Source organism: Opisthorchis viverrini (genome assembly GCF_000715545.1).
Source record: "Opisthorchis viverrini unplaced genomic scaffold opera_v5_243, whole genome shotgun sequence".
NCBI classification, from domain to species: Eukaryota; Metazoa; Platyhelminthes; class Trematoda; order Opisthorchiida; family Opisthorchiidae; genus Opisthorchis; species Opisthorchis viverrini.
The window spans coordinates 517,597-539,900 of record NW_008751899.1 but is presented as its reverse complement, the minus strand read 5'-3'; the positions used below and the strand labels follow the sequence as shown (position 1 = coordinate 539,900).

General features: G+C 43.6%; 1 protein-coding gene across 1 annotated transcript in view; it reads left to right on the top strand.

The window, feature by feature from the left end:
• T265_14691 (hypothetical protein) overlaps window positions 1-22,304 on the top strand; it is a gene marked incomplete at both ends in the record, with an annotated part of 38,226 nt that overhangs the window by 14,964 nt on the left and 958 nt on the right. Inside the window, 3 exons of the mRNA XM_009174810.1 lie at window positions 3,435-3,604; window positions 8,990-9,078; window positions 18,994-19,101. Coding sequence (XP_009173074.1) covers window positions 3,435-3,604; window positions 8,990-9,078; window positions 18,994-19,101 — 367 coding nt within the window. The remainder of the gene's footprint in view (window positions 1-3,434; window positions 3,605-8,989; window positions 9,079-18,993; window positions 19,102-22,304) is intronic.

The window sequence follows — 22,304 nt, the reverse complement described above, 5'->3', positions numbered from 1 at the left end:
TCAGTGGCGTTCGCGCTGTCACTTTCTTTCCAGATTGTCTGATTGAGCGGTTGGAGGTGTAGGCACCTCAGTATGCTTGACATAGGCCAGCACTAGGTCCCCTCTCTCACCCACTCTTTTTCTCTTCTCTGTAGGGATTTTAATGCAATTATATATATATATAACTAGACAAACCTTATGGTTGTACGGCAGTGAAGCATCAGTGGCAACACTGATGTTGCTGTCCTTGATGATGATGATGATGCGAAAAGTGGTTCGCTCACTGAACACCACAGCTTGGTCAAAACATTTCAACTTCGAGCTGCTGTCCATGGACGCCAATACTGCAGAAACTCGAGCAGTCAAAACTCGAGCAAACAAAATACACTGTCAAATAAATATTTCACCGTTTCAGGGTTCAAAAACAACAGAGTTGCAATTTGTGTTGCAAAATGTGACTGTCGCTGCACATTCTTGCTGAACCTGGTGAGGCAACAGTTAGGGCCTATTCAAGGTTCTCACACACCGATCTTCCAAGCCCTATGTTGTAAACAAAACACTTACATAAAAATGAATCACCGACTGCACAATTTTCATCAGTGCATTGTCCCGGGTGCACAATACCTGGTTTTGCAGACCGTTTTTGGATCACTTTTTCAAAAACTCGGTGCCAAAACTGCGGTACAGCATTGCTCCTCTCTGTGTATAGCGTGCGACGACAAATCATGTGTTTTCTCGGTATAACCCCTCTTCATGTTTGGGCACGTTTCAACAGCAATATTCTGGTGATTTACATGTCAGTGAGTAGGGATCTATGAGGTAACCCTTGGCCGCATCTCCCACACTCCATCTTTCCGATGATCGAATCAGTAGTAGTTGGAACAAATGTGCCTTTGGTACATTGATAAACTGAAATTGAATTGACTGAAGTAGCAAATCTGAGCTCTTTTCGGAGTTGAGGAACTGGATGCTTGTGTTTCAATATCCTTTGACCGTACGGTGGTATCTTCTTTTTCTGATGAAGTTTGCCACCGATTTCATTGACTTTGGCTTAGACCTAAATCCATTGACTGATTTGATTGTATAGGGCTTATAATGGGCCATCGAAAACAGGACACCCTGTTTTTCTTGCATTAGAAAGTAAGGGTATAGATCGAGAAGACATTTAAAAGGGCGTTGAGTTTAGTTGATCACGAGAATGAGGCCATTTCAGAACCCGTTGGCGCCATAAAAGCCGCCCAAATGCTAACTCTTATAATAACAGTCTTACTGTCATGGAATCTTTTGCATTGTTTTCTGTTAGGTACATATAACGCTTAATAGATAAACATTTCACAAAAAAATTTAGTATCCGCTAGTCCCAACTAGGGCTGTCGCAACCCATTCCCGATTAATGGGTTTTTTGGATTTACGAATTCCGGGCCGAACTCTACTCGGATATTGTTGAAAAGGTTGAGTGTCATGTAGTGTCTAATATCCGTGAAAAAGGTTATCCGCAGTAACATAAAGAAGTCGTATTATATCATCTAATTCCACCATGTTGCGTTGTGATCCTAACAGTTTCTGTAGGTCTTTTCGACGTTTGTAACGCATTGTATCCTGTGACATCTGATTCTTCTCACATAATACGATTCGTCGGTCACTAAAATGTGTTGCAATCGGAATTGGCCGCAGTAAGTCAAAACTTAATAAAGGCAATCTTGAGGCATATTTTCAGGGAGAGTAGTCTGGGAGCCAGTCCCTCTTTGCCACGTAACCATTGCGGTATCGGCTGTAGCACTATATCAGCTTTGAATAATTCACCAGATTAGCTTGAAGATTTTGGATGTTCGTCATGTGAATTTTGTCCAACTAGGAAGATAATCTATTTTGAAAAACTTATATCTCACATAAGGACTTGCCCGTTCTGTATGGCAATATTCGGTTGAGTCAGACCAAAAAGTTTGTCCCGGACTAACTGCATAGGATTACCATGTTTATTCTCGTGTTTTCGTGTTCAACTTATTTCTATAATTGCATGGCAATTTTCCAGTCTCATTTCATTTTGATCTGCATTCCTGGATCATATGGACTCATTTCACGGTTTTTGAGGTGTAAGGTGATGTATGTCATAGCCACAAGCTGCCTTGTTTTGATCCATTTGTTTAGTGGTTATAGGAACAGCGCTACGTCGTTGTCGTTGTTTTTTTTACAAAGCATCGTAGCTTTGAGAATTTTCCTCATACCCCAAATGTCTCTCAGTTGAGAAACTGCACAACTCTGACCGCTATTTCAGTGAAAGTATGCTTATTAAGAAGACAGTGAATTCCCATGTTTTGATTCTGAGGTCACATCGGTTGACAATTAGTTGGTTATTATTACTTGAGCATAACTAGCCGTTTTTCTCAGTGACCATTAGGACCTAGTTCTAATCTTTCCGGCTGCAAATCACATAATCCCGCTGGTTTTGTCTGGCCGTCTTGCAGTTCTGAAATCGATTCAGGTGGGAGGCGATAGGGCGTGTTAGCCTACTAAATGCACAAGGGCAGCAAAGCCGATTACTGCACCGACGTGGCAATGGCGGTGCATCAGGACATGCGTAAAAATTAAATTGTTGAAAGCGTTTTACGGGGGTTCGGAAGCGAGACGATATTTAGCAAGGGAAAAATTTCATTTCTGAACAGTGGGAAGATGGTGTCATATATCGTTTTTGCACCCAGTTTCGATGCGTGTGTTGTATGTCTGCCGAGATCGGGGTCTACAGCGATCTTTCACAAACATATGGCATGCGTTTCAAACTGCGCAAGTGGAAGTTGTTTCTTTCAGAATTACAGAAGTACGGTGGACGGATAGTGGATGGATACAGTCAGATCGATAGTTGAGGGGAAACAGTATGTGGTGTGTGGTCGACCACCGCAGGCCCGTAACGAACAAACAATAGCGGAGCGTCCCGTGGGACGCTACCGAGGTACTTTTGATGTGTGAACGAATTCCCTCATGCATCATTCCTCAGATTCCGTGGGACTACTGCATCGCAGCTGACGAATCCCATCAAGCAACCGCTGCTATACTCCGTCTTTGAGAGATGCTCGGGCTCGGGTTGCACTCGGGCTATCGGAATGCACCTCGCTTGCTAACGTTGGTAATGTATGGACAAGAATTGACCTATTTATGAAAGCAGTTTAGAAAGTTAGCTAAGCGTTGGTCACCGTTCATTAACTGGAACTTTGCTTTCAAATGACAAGTTGCTATGGAAACTACGGGCACACTAGGCAGCTCATCTTTTACTCCTTGACGAGAAAATAGACCGTCACGGCTGCAATTCCAATCTGAAAAATTCTATTGCATTTCGGTTCTGCGCGTCCTCCATATAGTCGTACTTTTTAGTTTAACCCAGATCTCTCCCCATAACGGCATCATTTTCTGCTCATTTAAATTTTAACCATCAGTCCTTTTATGTTTTCCCCCTCAATTAGCAAGCTCTCCAGCACAGTGGTTTCCCTATTCGCTTCCTCGTATGTATTCGAGTGGACAAACTTCTTTCCCGACGTGAAGCTGCTTTACCCACCGGCGTTTGACTCACGTGTCGTACTCTATCCCACTAACAGGACACTTCGAGACTATTTGAGTTGGAGGCAAGCAGACTGTAAGTTGCGCTGTTTTATGCGTGCATGCTGCACCTGTTTTCTCATTCGGATGCTGGGGACAAACTACTGGCTTGGCTATTTTGTAATGTTTGGTAGTATATTACACATGTTAACTTCTGTTATTCCAAAGGCAATGGATTCGGACTGAACCCTGATACTGCTTAACGTGACCACTACAATATTCCTTACCAGCGTTTTTAACAGTGGTCGCTCCAGTGTGTTAGATTCTATAGAGAGTGTTGTAATTCGGTACTTATATTTGAAGTACAGCGTACTACTGTAACATTTACGTCCACTTTTTAATTTCGGTAGAGAAACTGTGATCTGTGATCTGTGAAAAAATTTACCTTAGCTGTAACGACTTGAAATATAGAATCTTACTTATGGAAGACGCTAACGAGGACCTAACTGAACTGGTTAAAATGCTCACTGTAGAAGGGTGGTTACCGTAGGGTGGAGCACTATAAGGAACATTCTACGTCAAATTTAGCTATCATTACGGGCAAGTAGGTATGCTTGACCTTCGGGTATTTAATCAACTATTCCATTTTCTATGGTGATGTGAGGAGATCTAATAATATTCAACAGAGATTCCATCCTATCAACGAAGCCAGTCTATAGTGAAAAGCTGAGGAGCACCGTACAACTGTTTTATCCTTGTTGGTAGTCATCATCAGTGAGAATCTCATGAAATTGAGAGAGTTTCGAACCAATAGTTGAACACTATGAATGAATAAGCACCTCAAAAGAGGAATAATTTCACTGAATGTGTGAAAATTCCCTCTGAAAATTTGTTACTCAAGGAACCATACGTGACCACATGATTTGGTTCCTGTATTGAAGGATGAGTGAACCTTTTTTCTGTCCAACTGTGAGCTAATTACACCGCTGACCAGCCACTCATGTTCAAACAACTGAGTGCTCAAACGCTGACCGGAAGGTCGCGGGTTCGAAGCCCTGAGTTTCGTGAAGTGCGCACAACTGATGATCGCTAATAAGGATGGAACAGCTGTACCTTGCTTCTCGGCTTTTCAGCAAAAATTGGCTTCACTGACAGGGTGAAGTCTCTATAGAATATCCTTTGGGTCTAACGGGTCCAACTCACTGCATGCAACATGGAATCGGGCGTGACTTCAAGTTCAGTCTTATGTGTTCTATCTGATAGTCTTATGCAGATTCTGCGTACCAGAGTTCGGATCATTTGCCAAAGAAATTAGTAACTCTTAATGATCAACATGTGATTCGTCCATATGTTCTAGCAGGTTACTGGCAGCAAACCAATGTGATCTCGGTCGATGAATCATGGTAAATGAATCAGCGGATGCGGTTGAACCACTGGTTCCGTCCTCTTGTCCAATCTGAATAGTCTGCTTTACCAAGAAAGTTGAAATTCAGCCACCGTCTTTCCAAGAAGTCTGACATCAGAAGGGACATGTGTAACGCTGAATACGCCAACTGCTCCGTTCAAGGTAGTACACTCAGGGACTTGAGCGAGTGCTACTCAGCTTTACCGGTGTCTGTATAATCTTCTGGTTAGTTCGGTTTGGAGGCTGTGATAGCAGTTACGCTTCGGAAAGCTTTTATGAAACTAAGTTAGAACGCTGATGCCTCTACAGCCGATAAGACAGTGACAGTCGATCTCGTCGAATTTGGCTGTGGCAATGGGTGAGGTGTGGGTGTTCAGGATGTGTGTTGTCTGAGCTGGTTCGAGCCCTCTTTTCATCTATCCGGTGTTTGTCCTTCCTACCGGAAGACAGATAGTCACGAAACACGGAGTTTGGCTCCCTTGGGGGCTCAGTTTCTATTTTGGAGGAACACATAATTAATTGACAGTTAACTGAGTTTTTGCGGCTAGCCGTTCGAGACAAGGTCGCCCTTTGAGTGAGCACTACATTGTAGTCCACCAACTACTCTGCGTTTCTTTGTTTGATCAGCTGATTTCATTCGAGATTGGTCATTGATATCTGTCGTGATTTGGTAGATTTTGAAATAATTTCCTAATTAAAGGCCATTTGACCATCCCATTTGTATGAGTCTCGGATTCTGATAATTAGACGTTTATAGTGGAAACAAGTGAGCGTTTGTTCACTGGGTTATGGCCGTAAAGATCACTAGGGGGGCAAGTAAAAGATGGTGTTCGGTTAGTCCAACTGAGGTACTTCACCAAAAAGAATCCTTTTCGGAATATCCACGCATTGATCTACTGCGCGACCAATTTGAGGATAGGCTTTCCAGTATAGGACAAATACACCGTTTCTCGTGTTAGTCTCTCTTTGGTTGAGTTATTTTATTCGGTTGAATGCGTCGCCAGACTGCTTTGTGGGCTAGGTTATCGCCTACCAAATACGTAGTATCTATCCTTGTAACATCTTTCGCAATGAATCGCTTTTCCGCATGTCGCATAAACAATGCGTTCGACTGGAAACGTCCCGTGGTTCCATGGTGGGTAGACTGACGAAGCATTCATTAATCGTTTGCCAAGGAAGAACTGAGGGTTGTTCTAAGACCCCTTCATTTCATCCGTTGCGTTAGTTTTTACCGATTTGAGCAACATAACTTCATCTGGAACTTGCCTCCTCTTATTTTATCTTGTGCTTATTGCGGCGAATGAAGGTATTCAAAACGAATTCACCTCAAAACAATCTTGTTCTCACCACATTGTTTAAACTGTTGGGCAAATTCGGCTTTACGGTTTCGTTTATTTGGATTTTGTCTGATTTATTGTGACGAAACGAACTAAACATTCTAGCGTCACCGGGTATTCACTTTTCTTCAAGTGATCGAATTCGGTTCATGGGCAAGGTCGTGTGAAGTAAATTCTCTTCAAAATGAAAATCACAAGGAATGGTTTGGACTGCTCGGTCTCAATACTGGTGTATGTTCGCAATCAGATTGCGGTAATTTCATTTATGATCTTGAAGTCTGTTAGCGCTGTAGTTGTGACGTAATTAAGTTGATTATCAGAAGGTACCAAGCACTAACAAATGTCTGTCTTACTAGAATGTGATGAATACGATAGTTAGGTGCACTTGATATAAATAGATACAATGCGAAAAGTGGAATAAGCCAAAAAGTGACCTATCGTTTGAGCACACTTGTTGAGAGTTCCAGAGTGAAGTTCCGGACACGGGATGTCTTCCCTGCAGTATAGCTATTACACGTGTTCCGTAGTTGTCCGTGGAGATTTGCAGAGCTCTGTTGACTTCCTGTCCTGTGTGCGCGAGTTTGTGTGTTGAGCCTAGTTGTATGCCTATTCATTGTGTGCAGTGTAAAGAGAGGGGTGTCCCTTCGTTTTTGATGCTTGAATGAACAGGAACACAACGTGACCTGATGTGTTGAAGTTCATAAGCCTGGCGCGCAAGCCGCCTTAACAAAAATGGATGCGAATTTGTAGTGTACAGGTTGTCGGCTAACACAACGTGCCTGATGGGTTGAAGTTCATAAGCCTGGCGCGCAAGCCGCCTTAACAAAAATGGATGCGAATTTGTAGTGTACAGGTTGTCGGCTAAGGTTGCAAGTGGGACAGGAATTGTCACGTGGTTTTGGTTTGTGACGCGTGATCTGATGAGTGACCTCTACAAGTCCATTTACGTCACGTTCTCTCCCCACAGACTGCTGTCGAAAATACAATGCTCTTTCTTTAATAAAAACCGAGCGTAAGCAGAGGTGCATGTTCTTTGTTTTGTTATGCTAATCGAAGTTCATCCGAGAAGTGGTACGGATACAAATATGCTTCTCACAATGGTAAAAGCATGCAGCAGAGACTTGTTGGGGTTGGCCACAAGCGGTCACTGTAAAAGACCGATTGCCGAGTAAGTGTTTTACTGTGTTTGTCGATAGGCTTGTCTGGGCATTACCACTTTGCATGAGCTTGCTGACGGTATATAGCCAAACCCTTGGACAATGAACACACACAGGGAGTGACCATAGATTTGTAAACCCGGGATGGCCCTTCAGTAAGCTATTTGCGATTACTTTTCGTAATCTTGCGCAGAGGATGGTTGCATTCTCTCTAAAAAATATTCTATTGGCGAACAGCTGTATATACGTTCAAACATTCTCCCATAGAGCAGTTTGGGGTCTGCACTGGGAATAAAAGTCTGTAGGCGGAAAGTGAACAGTCACAATATTTAGATACATTCGTCATCTGCCAGCTACCTCGCAGAAACAACTTTACTGTGCCCCTTAGCGCTGAAACTGAAACTTACTGTGAGCTTTGCACGGTTTCGGAACTCCATCGAAACTTCATGGAAGATTTCCGTTCGTTATTCGTCATCATTAGTGACGAAGGTATGTTCATGAATCCAATATAGATCCACGCTTGTGCATAAAACGGTATGTGTATTCAAGACCGTACTTTAGACCTTTCCCACCGAACACGTGACCGAGAACTCACATGATGAGCGCCTGGATGCTCTCAATGTTTGCTCATTTACGAGGGCTTATTTGGTGTGATTCTAACACAACGAAGAGCTAATCTCACAGTCTAATGATGGGCACAGTGCACTAAAATTTACATAAAGATTACGGCATAGGTACCGTCCTCTTCTCTACTGTTACTCATGTGTATATCTAACCGAGGAACTCATTTGGTAGGGTGCATGTCACCCATTCTTGTTCACGTGGCACTGGATATGCTGTTTACTAGAACAATACGAACTGACCAGAACCTGTTCCGCCCCTTTGATTAGTCACAAAGGAAGAGTAAAAAATGGAATTTTCAGTCCACTTCCGCTGCGAACGTTATCGGACAGGTAGTTCCTCAGGGTGAACCGTTTGTGCTAAATTAGACCTGAAGACAGTGAGAGATCACAGTTCTTGTTAGTCATAAAGTTGTAGTGTCTCCTTTGACGCAATATCACTTTCTAAAACGATCAACAATAAGCGTTTATCTCCATTTTTTTCTATCCTGTCACATAAAAACTCAACACCAACTGCATAACTTAAGTAACTTTTGTCCCGCGACATTACGCTAGTGAAATACCGTGAACATAACTGCCTGTATCAGAAATGTTGATGCATGAGAGGACTTCCTCATTTCTACGAGGAGTCTTCACTTAGGGGGCGACACTCTGCTCCGCCCTGTCGGTTGATGATTATGTGAACCTCAGGTGTAAAATAGTTTTAACGGTAGACTGGATTTATCACTTATACTTTAGCGGAATATGTTATTTGAAGGCGGCCTTGTGTTCCAGTCAGTACTAAATTCGAGATATCGCAGTACATCTTTTTTTGGATTCTTTATTTCTTTCTTACTGAAAAATCCTCGAAGAATTGTCAGCAACATCATGAGTAGTGTGTTCCACCAAGACCTTGAGTGTTGATATAATCTTTGCCCACTTTTGTATTTATTCACACTCGCTTATCCGTTTTCCGGTACACAGGTCATATCAATAATTTGTACAATACTTGTTTCTGGAAACTCGTTCAAGAAGGCTCTTTGACAACTACTGAAGCAGAAGAACGATTGCGGGTAAGCGCTGTGGCTTTTGGCATCTGTGAACGTGATTCCCGACTGACCACGCACCTTGGCTTCCTTTCCATATGTTGCGAAGGGTTAGTATGCTTAAAAAAATTCAAGCGTGAATCATTTAATCCTACTAACACAAAAGTGGGTATGTACTAAATTTAAATAACTGGGTGAACAGTGCAACTACTGCAGTGGAATGTCAATGAGTTTCCGTGATTGGTGTACAACTTTTGTGGCATAAGTGGTATTCTGCTGTCGTAATGTTGAAGAATTAACCATTGTAAGAACACGACAATCTCATTTATTTTGGAGGGCGTCAGTCATTACAAACGTTTTAGTAGTTTTCCCAGGAAAACTTGAAAAGTTACAATCAACGGAGATTTTGGCCTTCAGCTCACTTAAGCTCTTCGTAGTAAAACCCGTTCTACCCAAAAACCCGAGGCATATATTTACGTCGGCAGGAATAAAAATGACGCTTGAATGACGGCTGGCCCTACTTTACGACAGGGAACATAAATGGGAGACGTAAGTGTTCGTTTTCGTCATTCAGGATGCAATTTGTGGAAGAGACCATATTCCTCATGAACGACGTCTGTCAAGATACTATGGGAATGATATACCAGCTATAATCATAATTCCACCCACATTCTAGCCAACGGTGATGATGCTATTCCACAGGCTGCTGAAACGGTTTCTGCCACCTCCTAGTCTTCAGGAAGTGATCAAGATTGTTTGTGATCCTCTACGCTCACTTTGTTAAAAAGGATCGATTTAGGCTCAACTTCCTCTCCACAATGGTCTCTCAAACAACGGAACAAGTGCCACAAATATACAGTAGGATAAATAGTAGATAGATGTGTAAGACGGCCTCACAACGTACGTACCGAGAATAAGCTTGATACATACTTTCCCCGTCTTCCAAGATAATTAATAGCAAAATGGTGCGGATCGGAGACTTTATAACTGATTACTCCTATGGATTCTGTCCAGTACAGTAATCAGGAGAACGACCTTGAAGTTCGACCTCAACGATTGTTAGACCGTTTGTTCCATCCAGTGCTAGCAAATTACCAGAGAGCTGAATCGATGACAGCTCATCCGAAATTTTCAAGCGTTTAGCCGGTTCGAAACGATCTGCCTTGTGCAAGTGATGAGTTTGTACAGACACTGCGACATAAAACAAACAAATTGAGGACTACTTCAAGAACCGCACACAATCCAAACTCGTGGGTCACGGCTTCCCTCCGATGTCAACTAACAGCAGTGTCTTCGGTGTGCTAATTTTTATCCTTTTTCCTCTTCATAAGTAAAGGACGTGCGTATTCCTGATTTGCTCACTTAATGCAAGCACGTTGGTTGTATAGTGATCGGCTGCATCTGCAGCATACCTGGAGCAAATGTGAAGCTACATACTATTTTGGGTGAAGTAATTAGCCAGCCCACAACATTCCGAAACGCCCCATTGTCAGTTCTAACCTACTCAGTAGGCGTCAATCTATCACTGTTTTCGGTACGCCTGTCTCGCAGAAATTCTACTGTGAGATATCTGGGTTTGACCTCTCTCCTTATCTACAAAATGCGTTCAGTACAGTTCGGCTTCTAGCTTCTAACAATGTGAAACTGAGGGCACTTTCTGTTTCCTTCAATCTTATTCACAGGTTTTTTACTGCTTAGTTTCTCGTCGACTGGGTCTATTGTCCTCATGACCGTTTACCGGGCCTCCTTGAGAAACACTAACGCCTTATCTTTCGACATGCGGTCAAACCTAAAAAAATATCCTGGTTAGCTCCGTAATAAGCAGACATGTAAGTGCTCTATCTTCATTCAACGAATTGGTTGGGACCTTTTTCATCCTCTTCACTAGGTAATCACTAAAGCCAATTCTACCAAATTCACTCGCTCGAAATGGGATATTTTACCCACCAAACATCTGCCTACCGCAGTTCTTTACTCCCTTACATGGCCCGTTTTCTAGCTGGTCCACTCCGACTAAATTAATGCCGGATAATAAATTCCGTGCGATGAAGCTAATGGCTAAAGTCTTGCTCTGCCCTCAGTGTTTGGAGATAATTCTCGCGGTCGTGGGCTTCATTCAAATTTTATGGGATTTGAAAATCTGTCTGCTAGCTTTGCCTGCGCGCATAAATCCTCGTCTAGCGTATTGACTCAAGAAGTATATGACGCTCGTCCTGATGTGTTAACTTAGGATGACGTTTGCATGCGCGAATGTCAGCAATATTCCACGACGAGCTAAGGTCAAATGGTATGAATTTCACTATCAGCTTCCGTTGGGTTATCGGTTAGCTTACGGAGGTGACGGAAATTGTCGAGCTTTTGGCAGATAAGACAACTGGGAAAATTCGGATGTCAGCAGGCAGCACCGTTGAAAGTGCTTTTTGGATTTGGTCAGTTCGAACCTTGTGGGTAACTATTAGGATAGTTGATCTGTCATAACCGTCTGAGGTTTTTTAATCCCTGTGCTGTTGTTTGCCAATCTGAATTTAACCTGACCATCCTCTTGAACGTTGTTGGACAGAGATCACCGTGTGAAATGGAAATCGGCTATCAACCCACGTTAGTGGCATAGCCGCAAACTGAACTGTTTGCTGATGACCTTTGATGACTATCTCAAACATGCTCGGATGAGGCATTTCAAAAATTACCAGTCAGATGTACCAACATCTGCTGAGATTACAAAGTCAGGGCAGAAGCTTTTAACCATAGATCTACCGATACCGCTAGGAAAATTCGGCCAATTTGGCCGTGGTTGAGTGATCCTGGCGAGTGTTAGCGCATGACTTTGTGTTTAACGCGCTGGGTCACCAGAACATATTGAGCAGGTATGCACTAAGATGATCCACGATCGTAAGCAAAGGGTCAAACAAAATAACTTTTCTTTCCGGGCGTTTTGATGTTTCTGAAATAATCCGTTCCTCAACGATAGTGATGATGGTCCACTGGCTGATATTCCGATTTTTCGTGTGCGTGATTCAGCTGAGTGTGAACATACCAGAATTGAGGTCGTAAAGTTTTTCGGCTCATTTTTATACTAACTTGCCAACAACACATACAACTGTGAGTATTTAGTTAGGAAAGGTTATTTTGAATGCTTCCATTCGCAGTGTCCAACGTCAACCGAACATTGAGTGAGCACCTGTTTACTGGCTTCGTTAGCGTGCGTGAATGGATCCTTGTGCCACCTACTACCTTCAAGGGTATTTCGATCTGCCGTTATCCCTATTTGAAACGAAAGGGTTTGCAAACATCAGTAACCTTGGCCCGGTTGTTGAAGTGACATGACGGATGCCACTTTCGTTGACTAAAAGGTGGCATGATTACTTGACCACGTTTGCTAACGACAGTGAAGCGTTCGCTGATACGAAGGAGAATTGGATAATTTGTCCAGTCTCTCACCACGCAATGCTGCTGGTCAATTTACTTCAGTTCCGTATGCCAGTGTGTGATCAGTAGGCTCAGGCGGGGTTGATTTGGCTTGAGGCCAGATTTGTTCACAACCGACTGTGCACTACTTACTAACCCGATAGTTTTTTTCACAGAAGTGCAAAATTCAGATACATTCAGGACACCTAGAGTACCGATATTAATGTGAACATGTGAGGCAAAGCAACCAAGCTTTTGTACCGCTTGTCTTTGAACGATCATTTTTGTTTTCACAAGCTCACAGATCTCTTTTGGACAAGATCTCATATGTATATTCACCGCCGTATATTCCTTCTGACCACTGTTCTTTTCGAACATTTCAAATGGATGATCTTGCGGCAGAGGGCTTGTAGCAGATATTTTAATCGCATTATATATATTATATGATTATATATATCGCATTATATTATATATATTACATATGGTACGCTGCTTGGGAGTTTCTCTAGGTTCACTCCATTTTCATGGTTCACTTCAAGTCTAACGTCTGTCAACCAACCACATTAGGTCTAGACGGGATAATCGCATTAGTGACATCATCAACCAGGTGGCTTCAATTGGAATTCAAAAGGGGATGTGAGTGCTCACTCAGAAATTTATGCATGGACTTCTCTTTGGCAGCAGGCAGTCGACTGATTGATGGAAGGATAAACTGTTTCTCATAACCTTTGCAATACATATGGTGGATAGGGCCTTACGTGCGATTTCATTATTTAATTTTCGTCTTCTGAGACTGCAAACCATACTCACTATTTTATCTTCCTAAATTAGGTCATGTAGAACAGATGAGTGAACTGCTTTACTGCTTCATTTTTGTAGAAACACTGTCAGACATTCTGGGGATTTACACTGTTTTGTGCCCTGGTTCTAGTCAAGTCCGGCGACTGAACAACTCTAAGCTGTATCATCGATAGTCGGCTGCTTGGTTTCTGTTGTGTCCTGCACTATATTACAACTCCTATCTCGGCCCTTGGCTTCCTCTTTCGCTCACTACGGTGCATCAAAAGGTACGGTACCTTGAGACACCTTTTATGGAGACGAAGGGAAACTATTGCGACTATATTTATAGTTTTCACGAAATTTTCCACAAGACCTCGCTGGAATCTTCATGAGGGGTCGAGAAGCGCCGAGCGGTAAATTCTTCATGCTGGTCGGCGGATACTGTGGCCAATCAGGGCCTGCTTTGGTTCGCTTCTGAACCGCCTCGTGACACATGCGTTCAGTTGGTGTGATGTTCAGTTATTTAGAACGGCTCACCTCCGAACAACTTCTTCAGTCCATGTCAAGGCCATAATGCGCACTAAAGTAAACCCGTTCTGCCGGATAAACACCCTACAATGGAAATTTACCACTAACAGCTCCTCTTTGGGCAAAAAACACTTTACCGACCTCTGCAAATCCCAATTTGTACCTACGCTATGGGGTGCGAGATATGACAAACTGGAATGAACTCCCGTCTCCCTGCGACGTGCTTTACGGATCCGTATATTCATGCTAGATTTCCTCAGCCGCAAGTTCACAACTCGTGTTCACGGCACTTGCATTTGTGTGAGCTTTCGACCCATGTCTATACGTACATTTAGGCTCAACAACTTTGATCGGTTTGGTCTACGACCGACTGTGTTTGTTAGCTCCATACTGCTGGCATCGTTGCAACATCATCTCAACAATGACTTGCAGTTGCCTATTGATGTCAGAGCGTACTTAAAACACAAAATCTAAAACGAATGCACAGTGTACCGGAAACGACGGTTTCACATCCGTTCGAGCTCAAAACTCCTTAGCCGAGGCTTAATTGTAGTAAAGAGTATCTTCCAAACCTAGCATGTTTTCCCGTATCTTCCTCACTAAGCGCGTTCCACTTAAAACGTATGTAGTCAAAAGTACTGCGTATGTGAGTCAAAGCCCTCTGATTTTGCAGGCATAAGTCTTAGTGTTACAACAGGTTACTTATTTTTTCCTCAGCGCCGCAGCACTCCTTAGCTGATCTACCTCTTTCACCAGATCCCAGCTCATTTAGTACAATCAATCGATAAACCAGTGATCAACTATACCATCACGGAGAGACTGGATCTTACCCTGGGGTGACCGTCCGTGAACCACAGAGTGTCATACCAACTTTATCAACGATTAGCGGTCTGACCAACACAATATCCTGGTAATCCAGACTAGGGTTTGGAACATATGTGGTAACTAGTATTTTTAAAGAAATTCACTGTCATTTCTCGATAAACAGGCTTTTGAACCGAGGGCTCTAGTCGATGACCCTCATAACTCCAATCTCTTCTTTCCGGTGACCCAGAGGCGCTGCGACAGGATGTGCATCTTTCAAAGTCACCAGGCGAAACGCTCCTTTCTTGACTGGATACCTGTTGCTAGTCGCCTCTGTGCGGTTCGTCTGGCAACGCCTGTCGAGGAATGTGGATCAGTAACTAACCGCCGGTCGTTTTTGAAAACTTGTATAGATTCTGACCGTACACTCATCCAGAGTCACTTCTCCTTTCGCTTTCTGGGACCGTACGGGTCAGATGAATCACTAAGTGGCTGAGGCTATGACAGATTCCATCAGAATCCATCAGAACTAACTGTCTTACAGACTCTGTTCCGAATGCTCCATCTCAATTCGTAGTGGAACAAGATAGCCACATACCTGCGCAATGCGGGGAGTTTCGCATGTGGCGTTGCGCGAACAAGCAGTGAATGCCAAACAGAACAGTGGGACCGCGTGAATCCCGGAAGACTGTTCTCGCTGATCCCGAACATGGTTCAACCCGAGTTATATGGTGTCAGGGAGGCTTAGCGTTCGGGCCAAACCTGAAGCATGGTGAACACGAAAGGCTAAGAAAATGGAGGCGGCCCAGAAATCCGAGAATGCCCGAAGATTTTTCTCTCGATCTGTGCAACGGGTTCCCGAAAACCGCTGGTGAGCAGAAACATGAAGGAAAAAATGGCATGATCAAGAAAGAAAACTCGACTTCTTGGCTGTGTACTTTGAACAACAATTCTCGTGACCGCCTGCTCCCTCTGTGTTGGATCCTGGAACGGCATTAGAACTTCGGACGCTGAACCGGGGACCTCCTACGGCTGCGGACGTTTATAAATGCATACGTTCTTCGAATTGACCCCGAGCTCCTGTTCCGGATGTCCTCCCACACTCGTTGTTCAAGAATGGGGGGTTAAATACTCAGTTAGCGTTCGTTTGATCTATTTGCAACTAACTTGGAAAAGGTGCCCGTCCAGACAGAGATAGTGCGCGTCTTCGAAAAAGAGTCACTCAAGTTAATAATAATAGGGGGTGGGGAGAGCGGCTTGACTTTTGGCATCACTTGTCCTCACTTGTCTCATACTGGTCCTTGAAGCATTGAGTCGGGAGAAGCGGGCGGGATTCTGGCCTGGTGGACTAAATTATCACGCTCCATGAGTTACTGCAACGACGGCACACTTATAAGCTGCCTCGGCAGCTAGTGAACATAATAAACTCTCTGTATACTCATACACTTGGGCTCGCGAGAGTGTACGCGTAGCTCTGGAAAAGCTTCGTTACTTGGGACGCTAACTTCTAGCCGACTACAGGCTGATTGTCACTGTCTGTGATAAGAACAGGAGTAACCGGATCAATATCCAATACGCCTCTACACTTTCCGATAGCTTGTGATTGTTGCCACATTGGGCATTTCCTGAATGCGTGTGGTGGTCATGATGACAGTAAAACATTGCTCTTTTAGACCCGATGTTGGAAACTGAACTAGCTTGGATTCCATCTTGAACGAAGTAGCAATAGTGATTACTTGATTGAGAGTGATGCGCACATTCATACATGGGATCCGAACGTAGGATGGGATAACAGAAAAAGTCAACGCAGCAATTCACTCGCATTAGTCCATGTAGTCTGTCCCGCGTTCGTTGAATTTACTGGACGAGCCAACCTACAGTCCCGCTGCTGACTCGACCAAGGACATCTAGCTAAGTGTAAAAAAAATCAAATGTTCAAACCCCCAAAACTTTGACTTTCTGCCTCTCTGGAAAGTGAATGAAGAATGATACAAAAACGCAATAACCATAAAGAGTCGTCTCTCGATGGGACGGTACAATATAATTGTCTTCCATTTTCCTTTTTTTGTGTTTCAGCATCAGTTCTCTCGGGCAGCATCCTCTTAAATTCTATTTGGTTTCAAATAGGATGTGTCACTTGCTGACCGGAGACCATTTTCGACTGGAGTTCTCACAGTTTTGATCATGGGTGTATTGAATACTTAACAGTTATATGAATTATTCGGCCACTGAGCGCTGGATGTCTCATTGGTTAAAATGTGAACCTACTGACCAGAAGGTCCGTGTTTCGAACCAAAGTCCGCCATATCAACTGCTCCTATCATGGCTTGGGTCACCTTGTAGTGCCTCAGTCCTCGCGTTTCCTTCGGGGGGAGAGGGGAGGGGTTGGGGGCTTGGCAGCCAGGTTCATAAAGGATTATTATTATTATGATCATTTTACACTGATTTCTAGATCTTCCTATGGCATCGAGACCTGGATATATGTACGCGTCTTTCCTTCCATGTGTAGGAAAGTAAGAACAAAAGTTCCTTACCCTTATTCTGGTTCCACGAGCACCATACTTCTCTCAGGGTTTACACAGAATGCGCTTCCTTTACTCACTCTTAAAAAATACATAGATCGTTCAGGTGCTGCGCTCTTTCGGTCCATAGCTGCTACGATTCCCGAAGGAAGCGCGAGGGCTGAGGTGCTGTCAGGTTGCCCAAGCCTAGACATGAGCAGTCGAGATAAAGAGGTTGGGTTCTAACCACGTAACCTCTGGTCAGTAAGTTCACGTCTTAATCCGACCTCCTACTTAATTTCGCCTTATCTTTGTTTTTATCTCTTGTTTCCTTTCAGCTCAGTATCATGACCGTCATATTCCACGCAGCCAATGTTAGATAAGTGCATTTGTATATTGAAATCTAAATAACTGCTAACAACTCTCGCAGATTGAGGACAGATGCCGACTAGGGACAAAAGCTGGCGATATTTCACAGGATCATTGAAAAACCACCATAAAGATAGCTTGCGCCCGAGAATGGCCCCCAACTTAGGTAATGGCGGTTGACGGTTTACACCACCGGCATTTTACAACACAAGAGAACTATCCTAAGTAAAATTCTGCAGTGCATTGATGGAAAACAGATACACCTGAAGTATGTCTTGACTAGAAACATTACTCATTTGATTACCTGTGCCTCGAAGCAAGGTCATCTTCAGTTGACTGTATCGTTCCCTCAATCAAAAGGTAAGCGAGTAACGGATTCGAATCACCACAGCGGTAAACGATGATCAAGTTAAGGTGGTTGGAACGTAAACTATGTATGTTCAACAACCATCTACAGAAAAAGGCGTTGTTTTCGATTCCAAACCCTTGCGCACGAAATTGTTACCGAGAACGGGTCATGATCAAGCAAGATGGAATTAAAGTAAATGTAATCAAACTAAGTGTTTTTGGGGTCTTCGCGTCTTTCTGTCTAATATTACGCGCTTCTATCTGTATAGAGTTGGAAGCGCTGTATGACAGCATATAACTGGCCTCAGTTGCCAGCATGCTGTCTCTGTGTTAGCGGACTTCCAAGGTAAATTATCTACGCTGTGCTCTAGGTCAACAAAGGCTGATGGATCATTTCCGCTTTACTCTGTAACGATATTCAAATGGGGCTGTTCAGATGCGTGGACACCTTTCTGTCAGTCATTCTCACTAAGGCTGGTAGGCTATTTCACGACAGGTATCTGTAATTCCTCTCTCTCTTTCCACCACTTTAGGACTAAGCACAATAGCGTTCGGTCACAAGGGGCCGGTTCTCAATGTGATTTAATCATACTTGGATTATCAAATGGTTAATGTCAAACGATATGCTGTTAGCTAACAAATCCCCAAGCGACCTATGAGATTTTTTCGACTTTCTGAGCAGCTTACGTATTGTGTGTTTAAGTACTCTGGTCAGAAAGGATAAATCTCATAAGTCTTTTGAGATGTCGTCATCCGAGGTTCATTCTACCAGATCGCGCGATGCGAACTGTCTTTGGAGGATGGAGGCAACATATATTTGTCCTTACCTGAAAAGCCCCCGTTTAAAAATAGAAAAATTGAACGTACATTTGAAATCAAAAAAAACACTCGTGGCCCTACCGCTCTGGAGCGACGGCTTATAACACGTCCCATTGCTTTGGAGGGATTCCAGTCATTTACCGAAAAGCCCTATCGCCACAGTCAGTAAATTTATTTTATACATGTATTCAAAGTAACAGTTCACTGCAAACAGCATTATTGAGAACTCACTGTATTGGGACCTGGGTGGTACGTAGTATCGGTACAAAGCATGCCCGGTGTGTGAACAAATGGGACGGCAGCCATGAAAAGATTAACAGATTCATTTGTCTTCACCCTTAATTCCAGACACTAAACTGTAATCTATATCTCTTGTTCAACTTACAAGGGCACACTTTCAAGTGATAAAAATGAAATACTGTTCTCTGAGTTTGGATGTAACTATAACAACGAACCGGAACTATTCCGCAAGGGAACCACACTTTACCGGAATAAAGTAAGTTGAGTTGTTGCTTGTTTCCCAAACCATTATTTGTGGTTTGCGTTGGCTTTCTTGCTTGTTCTAAAACAAGGGTTGTGCCAAAGCATCAGTGGACACCGGCCATTATTTGCGTGGGCTTATGAGCGACTTACCAATAGGGAAACCGGAGCGAACTACTGTCACACTAGCTATCGACTCGACGGGACCCTATTTTGCTCGAACGCTGCTCCTTGCGAGCCACCTTCATTCTGTGGCTGAGCTACGCTCCGTTTAATCCCATTTTTTATCGCAAACACAAGTGAGCATCAACACTATGTTCACACTTTTAAATTCAGATGTCGTCTAGGGGGCCATATGTCGGGAGAGAATTGCACTGGGTTGGGAGTCAACAACCACCATAATATCGAGTGTAAGAGGTTCATTGCGGACGAATGTAAGACTTAGTATTCAATTAAGCAACAGCTACTGGGACTTGATCAGCTCCTCGGGGCGCAGCCAAGACCCCACCACTTAAAGGACGGAGATGAGGTGAAAACTAGCTTGATGCCGCCGTCTTCTCAGCTTCCAGATTATTTTAATGTGGGTGGCCCAAAATGATATGCAGAAAAACAGTCGTAAATAGTTGAAGCAGTTCTAGTCAATAAGTACATGCGATAATTGAAAGGACTCTGTAAAGCCCTTCATTAGAAAGGCGATATAAACACTTCATAGTTACGCATCTACAGAAATTAGGCTGCAGGTTGCGCTGACAGCAGGGGGCAAAGCGGATCAGATAAAGACGACTTAGGAGTTCTGGGCTAAACTCGCCTCGGATCTTATTAAACAAATTGAGCAGCACCATCTGGTGCATAAGTGTCTGTCCACCGTGACAAACATCTAGGGGAAGCTGGGGAAAACGTATCGACATAAGTTCGTTTACAGAAGTAGTGAAGCGTACAAGGTATGCCGAAGCATACCTTGGGAGGGTTCAGAAGAAGACGGAAGCCAGTTTCGGCCGCTTTGGGACTAGGCTTAAATAGTCCTTCGAAAAGATGAATTAGTGATATCCGCTCACTCAATTTCTCAATGACGGAGTGTGCCATTGGAGCAGGAAAAAAGGGCAGATCGGCAATACTTTGGCAAGCATGCCAAATACTCTTGAAATATAGAATGTTGTCATTTGAAAGATCAATGTGGCTAGGGCGGATGCAAGTGAAAGCAAATAAAAACTCTGGGTACAAATCCAGATAATGAACATTCGTGCCACAATTTCTCCCACAGGTAATGTCAATACAGATGCATACATCCTTCGGTGAGTCCAGGCTAACCGAATCGGACAAAAACACTCAACTGTAGCACCGTTCCGGTGCCTAGCTGCCACGCCACCCGAAGGAAACACGAGGGCTGGGTTGCCCAAGCCTAGACAGGGCAAGTCGTGAGGCAGAGGTCGGGTTCGGACCACGGACCTTCCGGTCAGTAAATTCGCGCTCTAACCACTTGGGCCATATCACCCCCGAGTCGGACAAGAAAATACAGATAAGTACTTTCGAAACATGTAGCGTCACGAATAAGGAGATTTGGTAAGAACGTGCCCTGTTGGTTGGTTCCTGAACCAGACTACAGAGACCGGAACGAAGAGGGTACTTGAAACTAACCCTGTTGATGTCACCCCTTGTTGTAAAAAAGATAACCAGTGGCATTGGGTGCCAAGCACACAAAAGTTCGTCCGATAATTCAGTCAGTACAAATTGGTTAACATGATTTTGACGATATCTGATAGGAATCTTGCATCACTACCATCACACGGTCATTGAAAGGTGACTGGAGATGGTCAGTCCGAATGAGCAAACTACGGACATATCCAGTGCATTTTTTGTTCTTCAGTGCACGATCGAGCCGAAGTAAGTCTCGAGAAGGAATCGATATTAGACTGGTATCACAGTCGCTGCTCAGACACGATTCTTTAACTGCAACCATGAAAGTATTGTGATGAAGCTTTTTGTAGAACTGGCCGTAAATCGCCAATCCTTGTAAAAATCGATTTGCCATTTACAGATGCAGTGAGAGGGAGCGACATATGGAATACAGGCTTATTAAACAACATGCAACGCCGGCCATCTCAAGTACAATTCGAAATTCCAAATGAGTTCACATTTGATAGGGACGACGTAGATCCTGTAGCCACGGTTTGTCCAGTGAAGCAAATGCTGGTTAAAAATGACGAAACAGCACAGAATAGCCATTAAACGATCACGTTTGTTGGTGGAAATCAAATGGTTGCATCAGTCTGAATAACACGCGTTGCTTTGGGTTTATCGGAGCTCATCTCGTATCGCTCCTTGGAAGATCAGTGGATGTGGTTTTCAACCTCACTAGTGCGGATGACTATACTTAGTTGCGCATCATCTCCATTAGGTATCTTCTTACAAAAGAGCGCACAGTTAAAGATTGCACAGTGCAGCCCGAACCGAAACAGTCGGTCGACGCACACAACGGATCCGCTATAGCGTAGTCCAGGGGCCCGAAATCGAAGTTGGAAGCCTGTAGTGAGAGCCTCGGGTGGTTGTCATTCACCTGATCAAATAAAGTACCTGACCAGACATCGGTGAAAATGTGCGTACGAATGTCTAATCTACACTCGCGTGCATGCAACTGACCGGACTGCATGTCCATTAAGTCATGAACGGTTTACATCCCGCTTCTATTGTTGACGTTTCCTGGGTCAGGGACAACGAACTTAGGACAGTCAACACATGTCAGATGGTGGTGCGTGGGTGGCGACGAATCTCATAGAAACATCGATGTATATCTTATTGAAGCGCACGCTGCATTAGGTTTGGGCCATGTATAGTCCGGTTCTGGAGCCTAAGAGATACACAAAATGTAGTGGCATTCTTCGAAGATTTCCTCGGTGGACTCACATTTTTAATTGCTTTTTGTTGTTTTGCGCTAATAAACAGGCTGATTTCGTAAAAAATCACAATTTTCGGGATTTTGGATTTAAAGCACATTGTCCTGAAGTCGTTCAGCACCACATGTAGCTGAGTCCTTACTATCATATTCTTTCGGTTTCGGCCACTAATGATAGCAGTAATCATAGCCATTTGTTACTAGAATTACACACTCAGTGTTTAGCGTAGATTGTAACTTTTGTACTCATCCTTCAACAAGTGCACTCAGTTTAGTTTTGACGGGAGACTCACCTGGAACCCAGCTGATTCTCTCGTTTATGAGTAGTG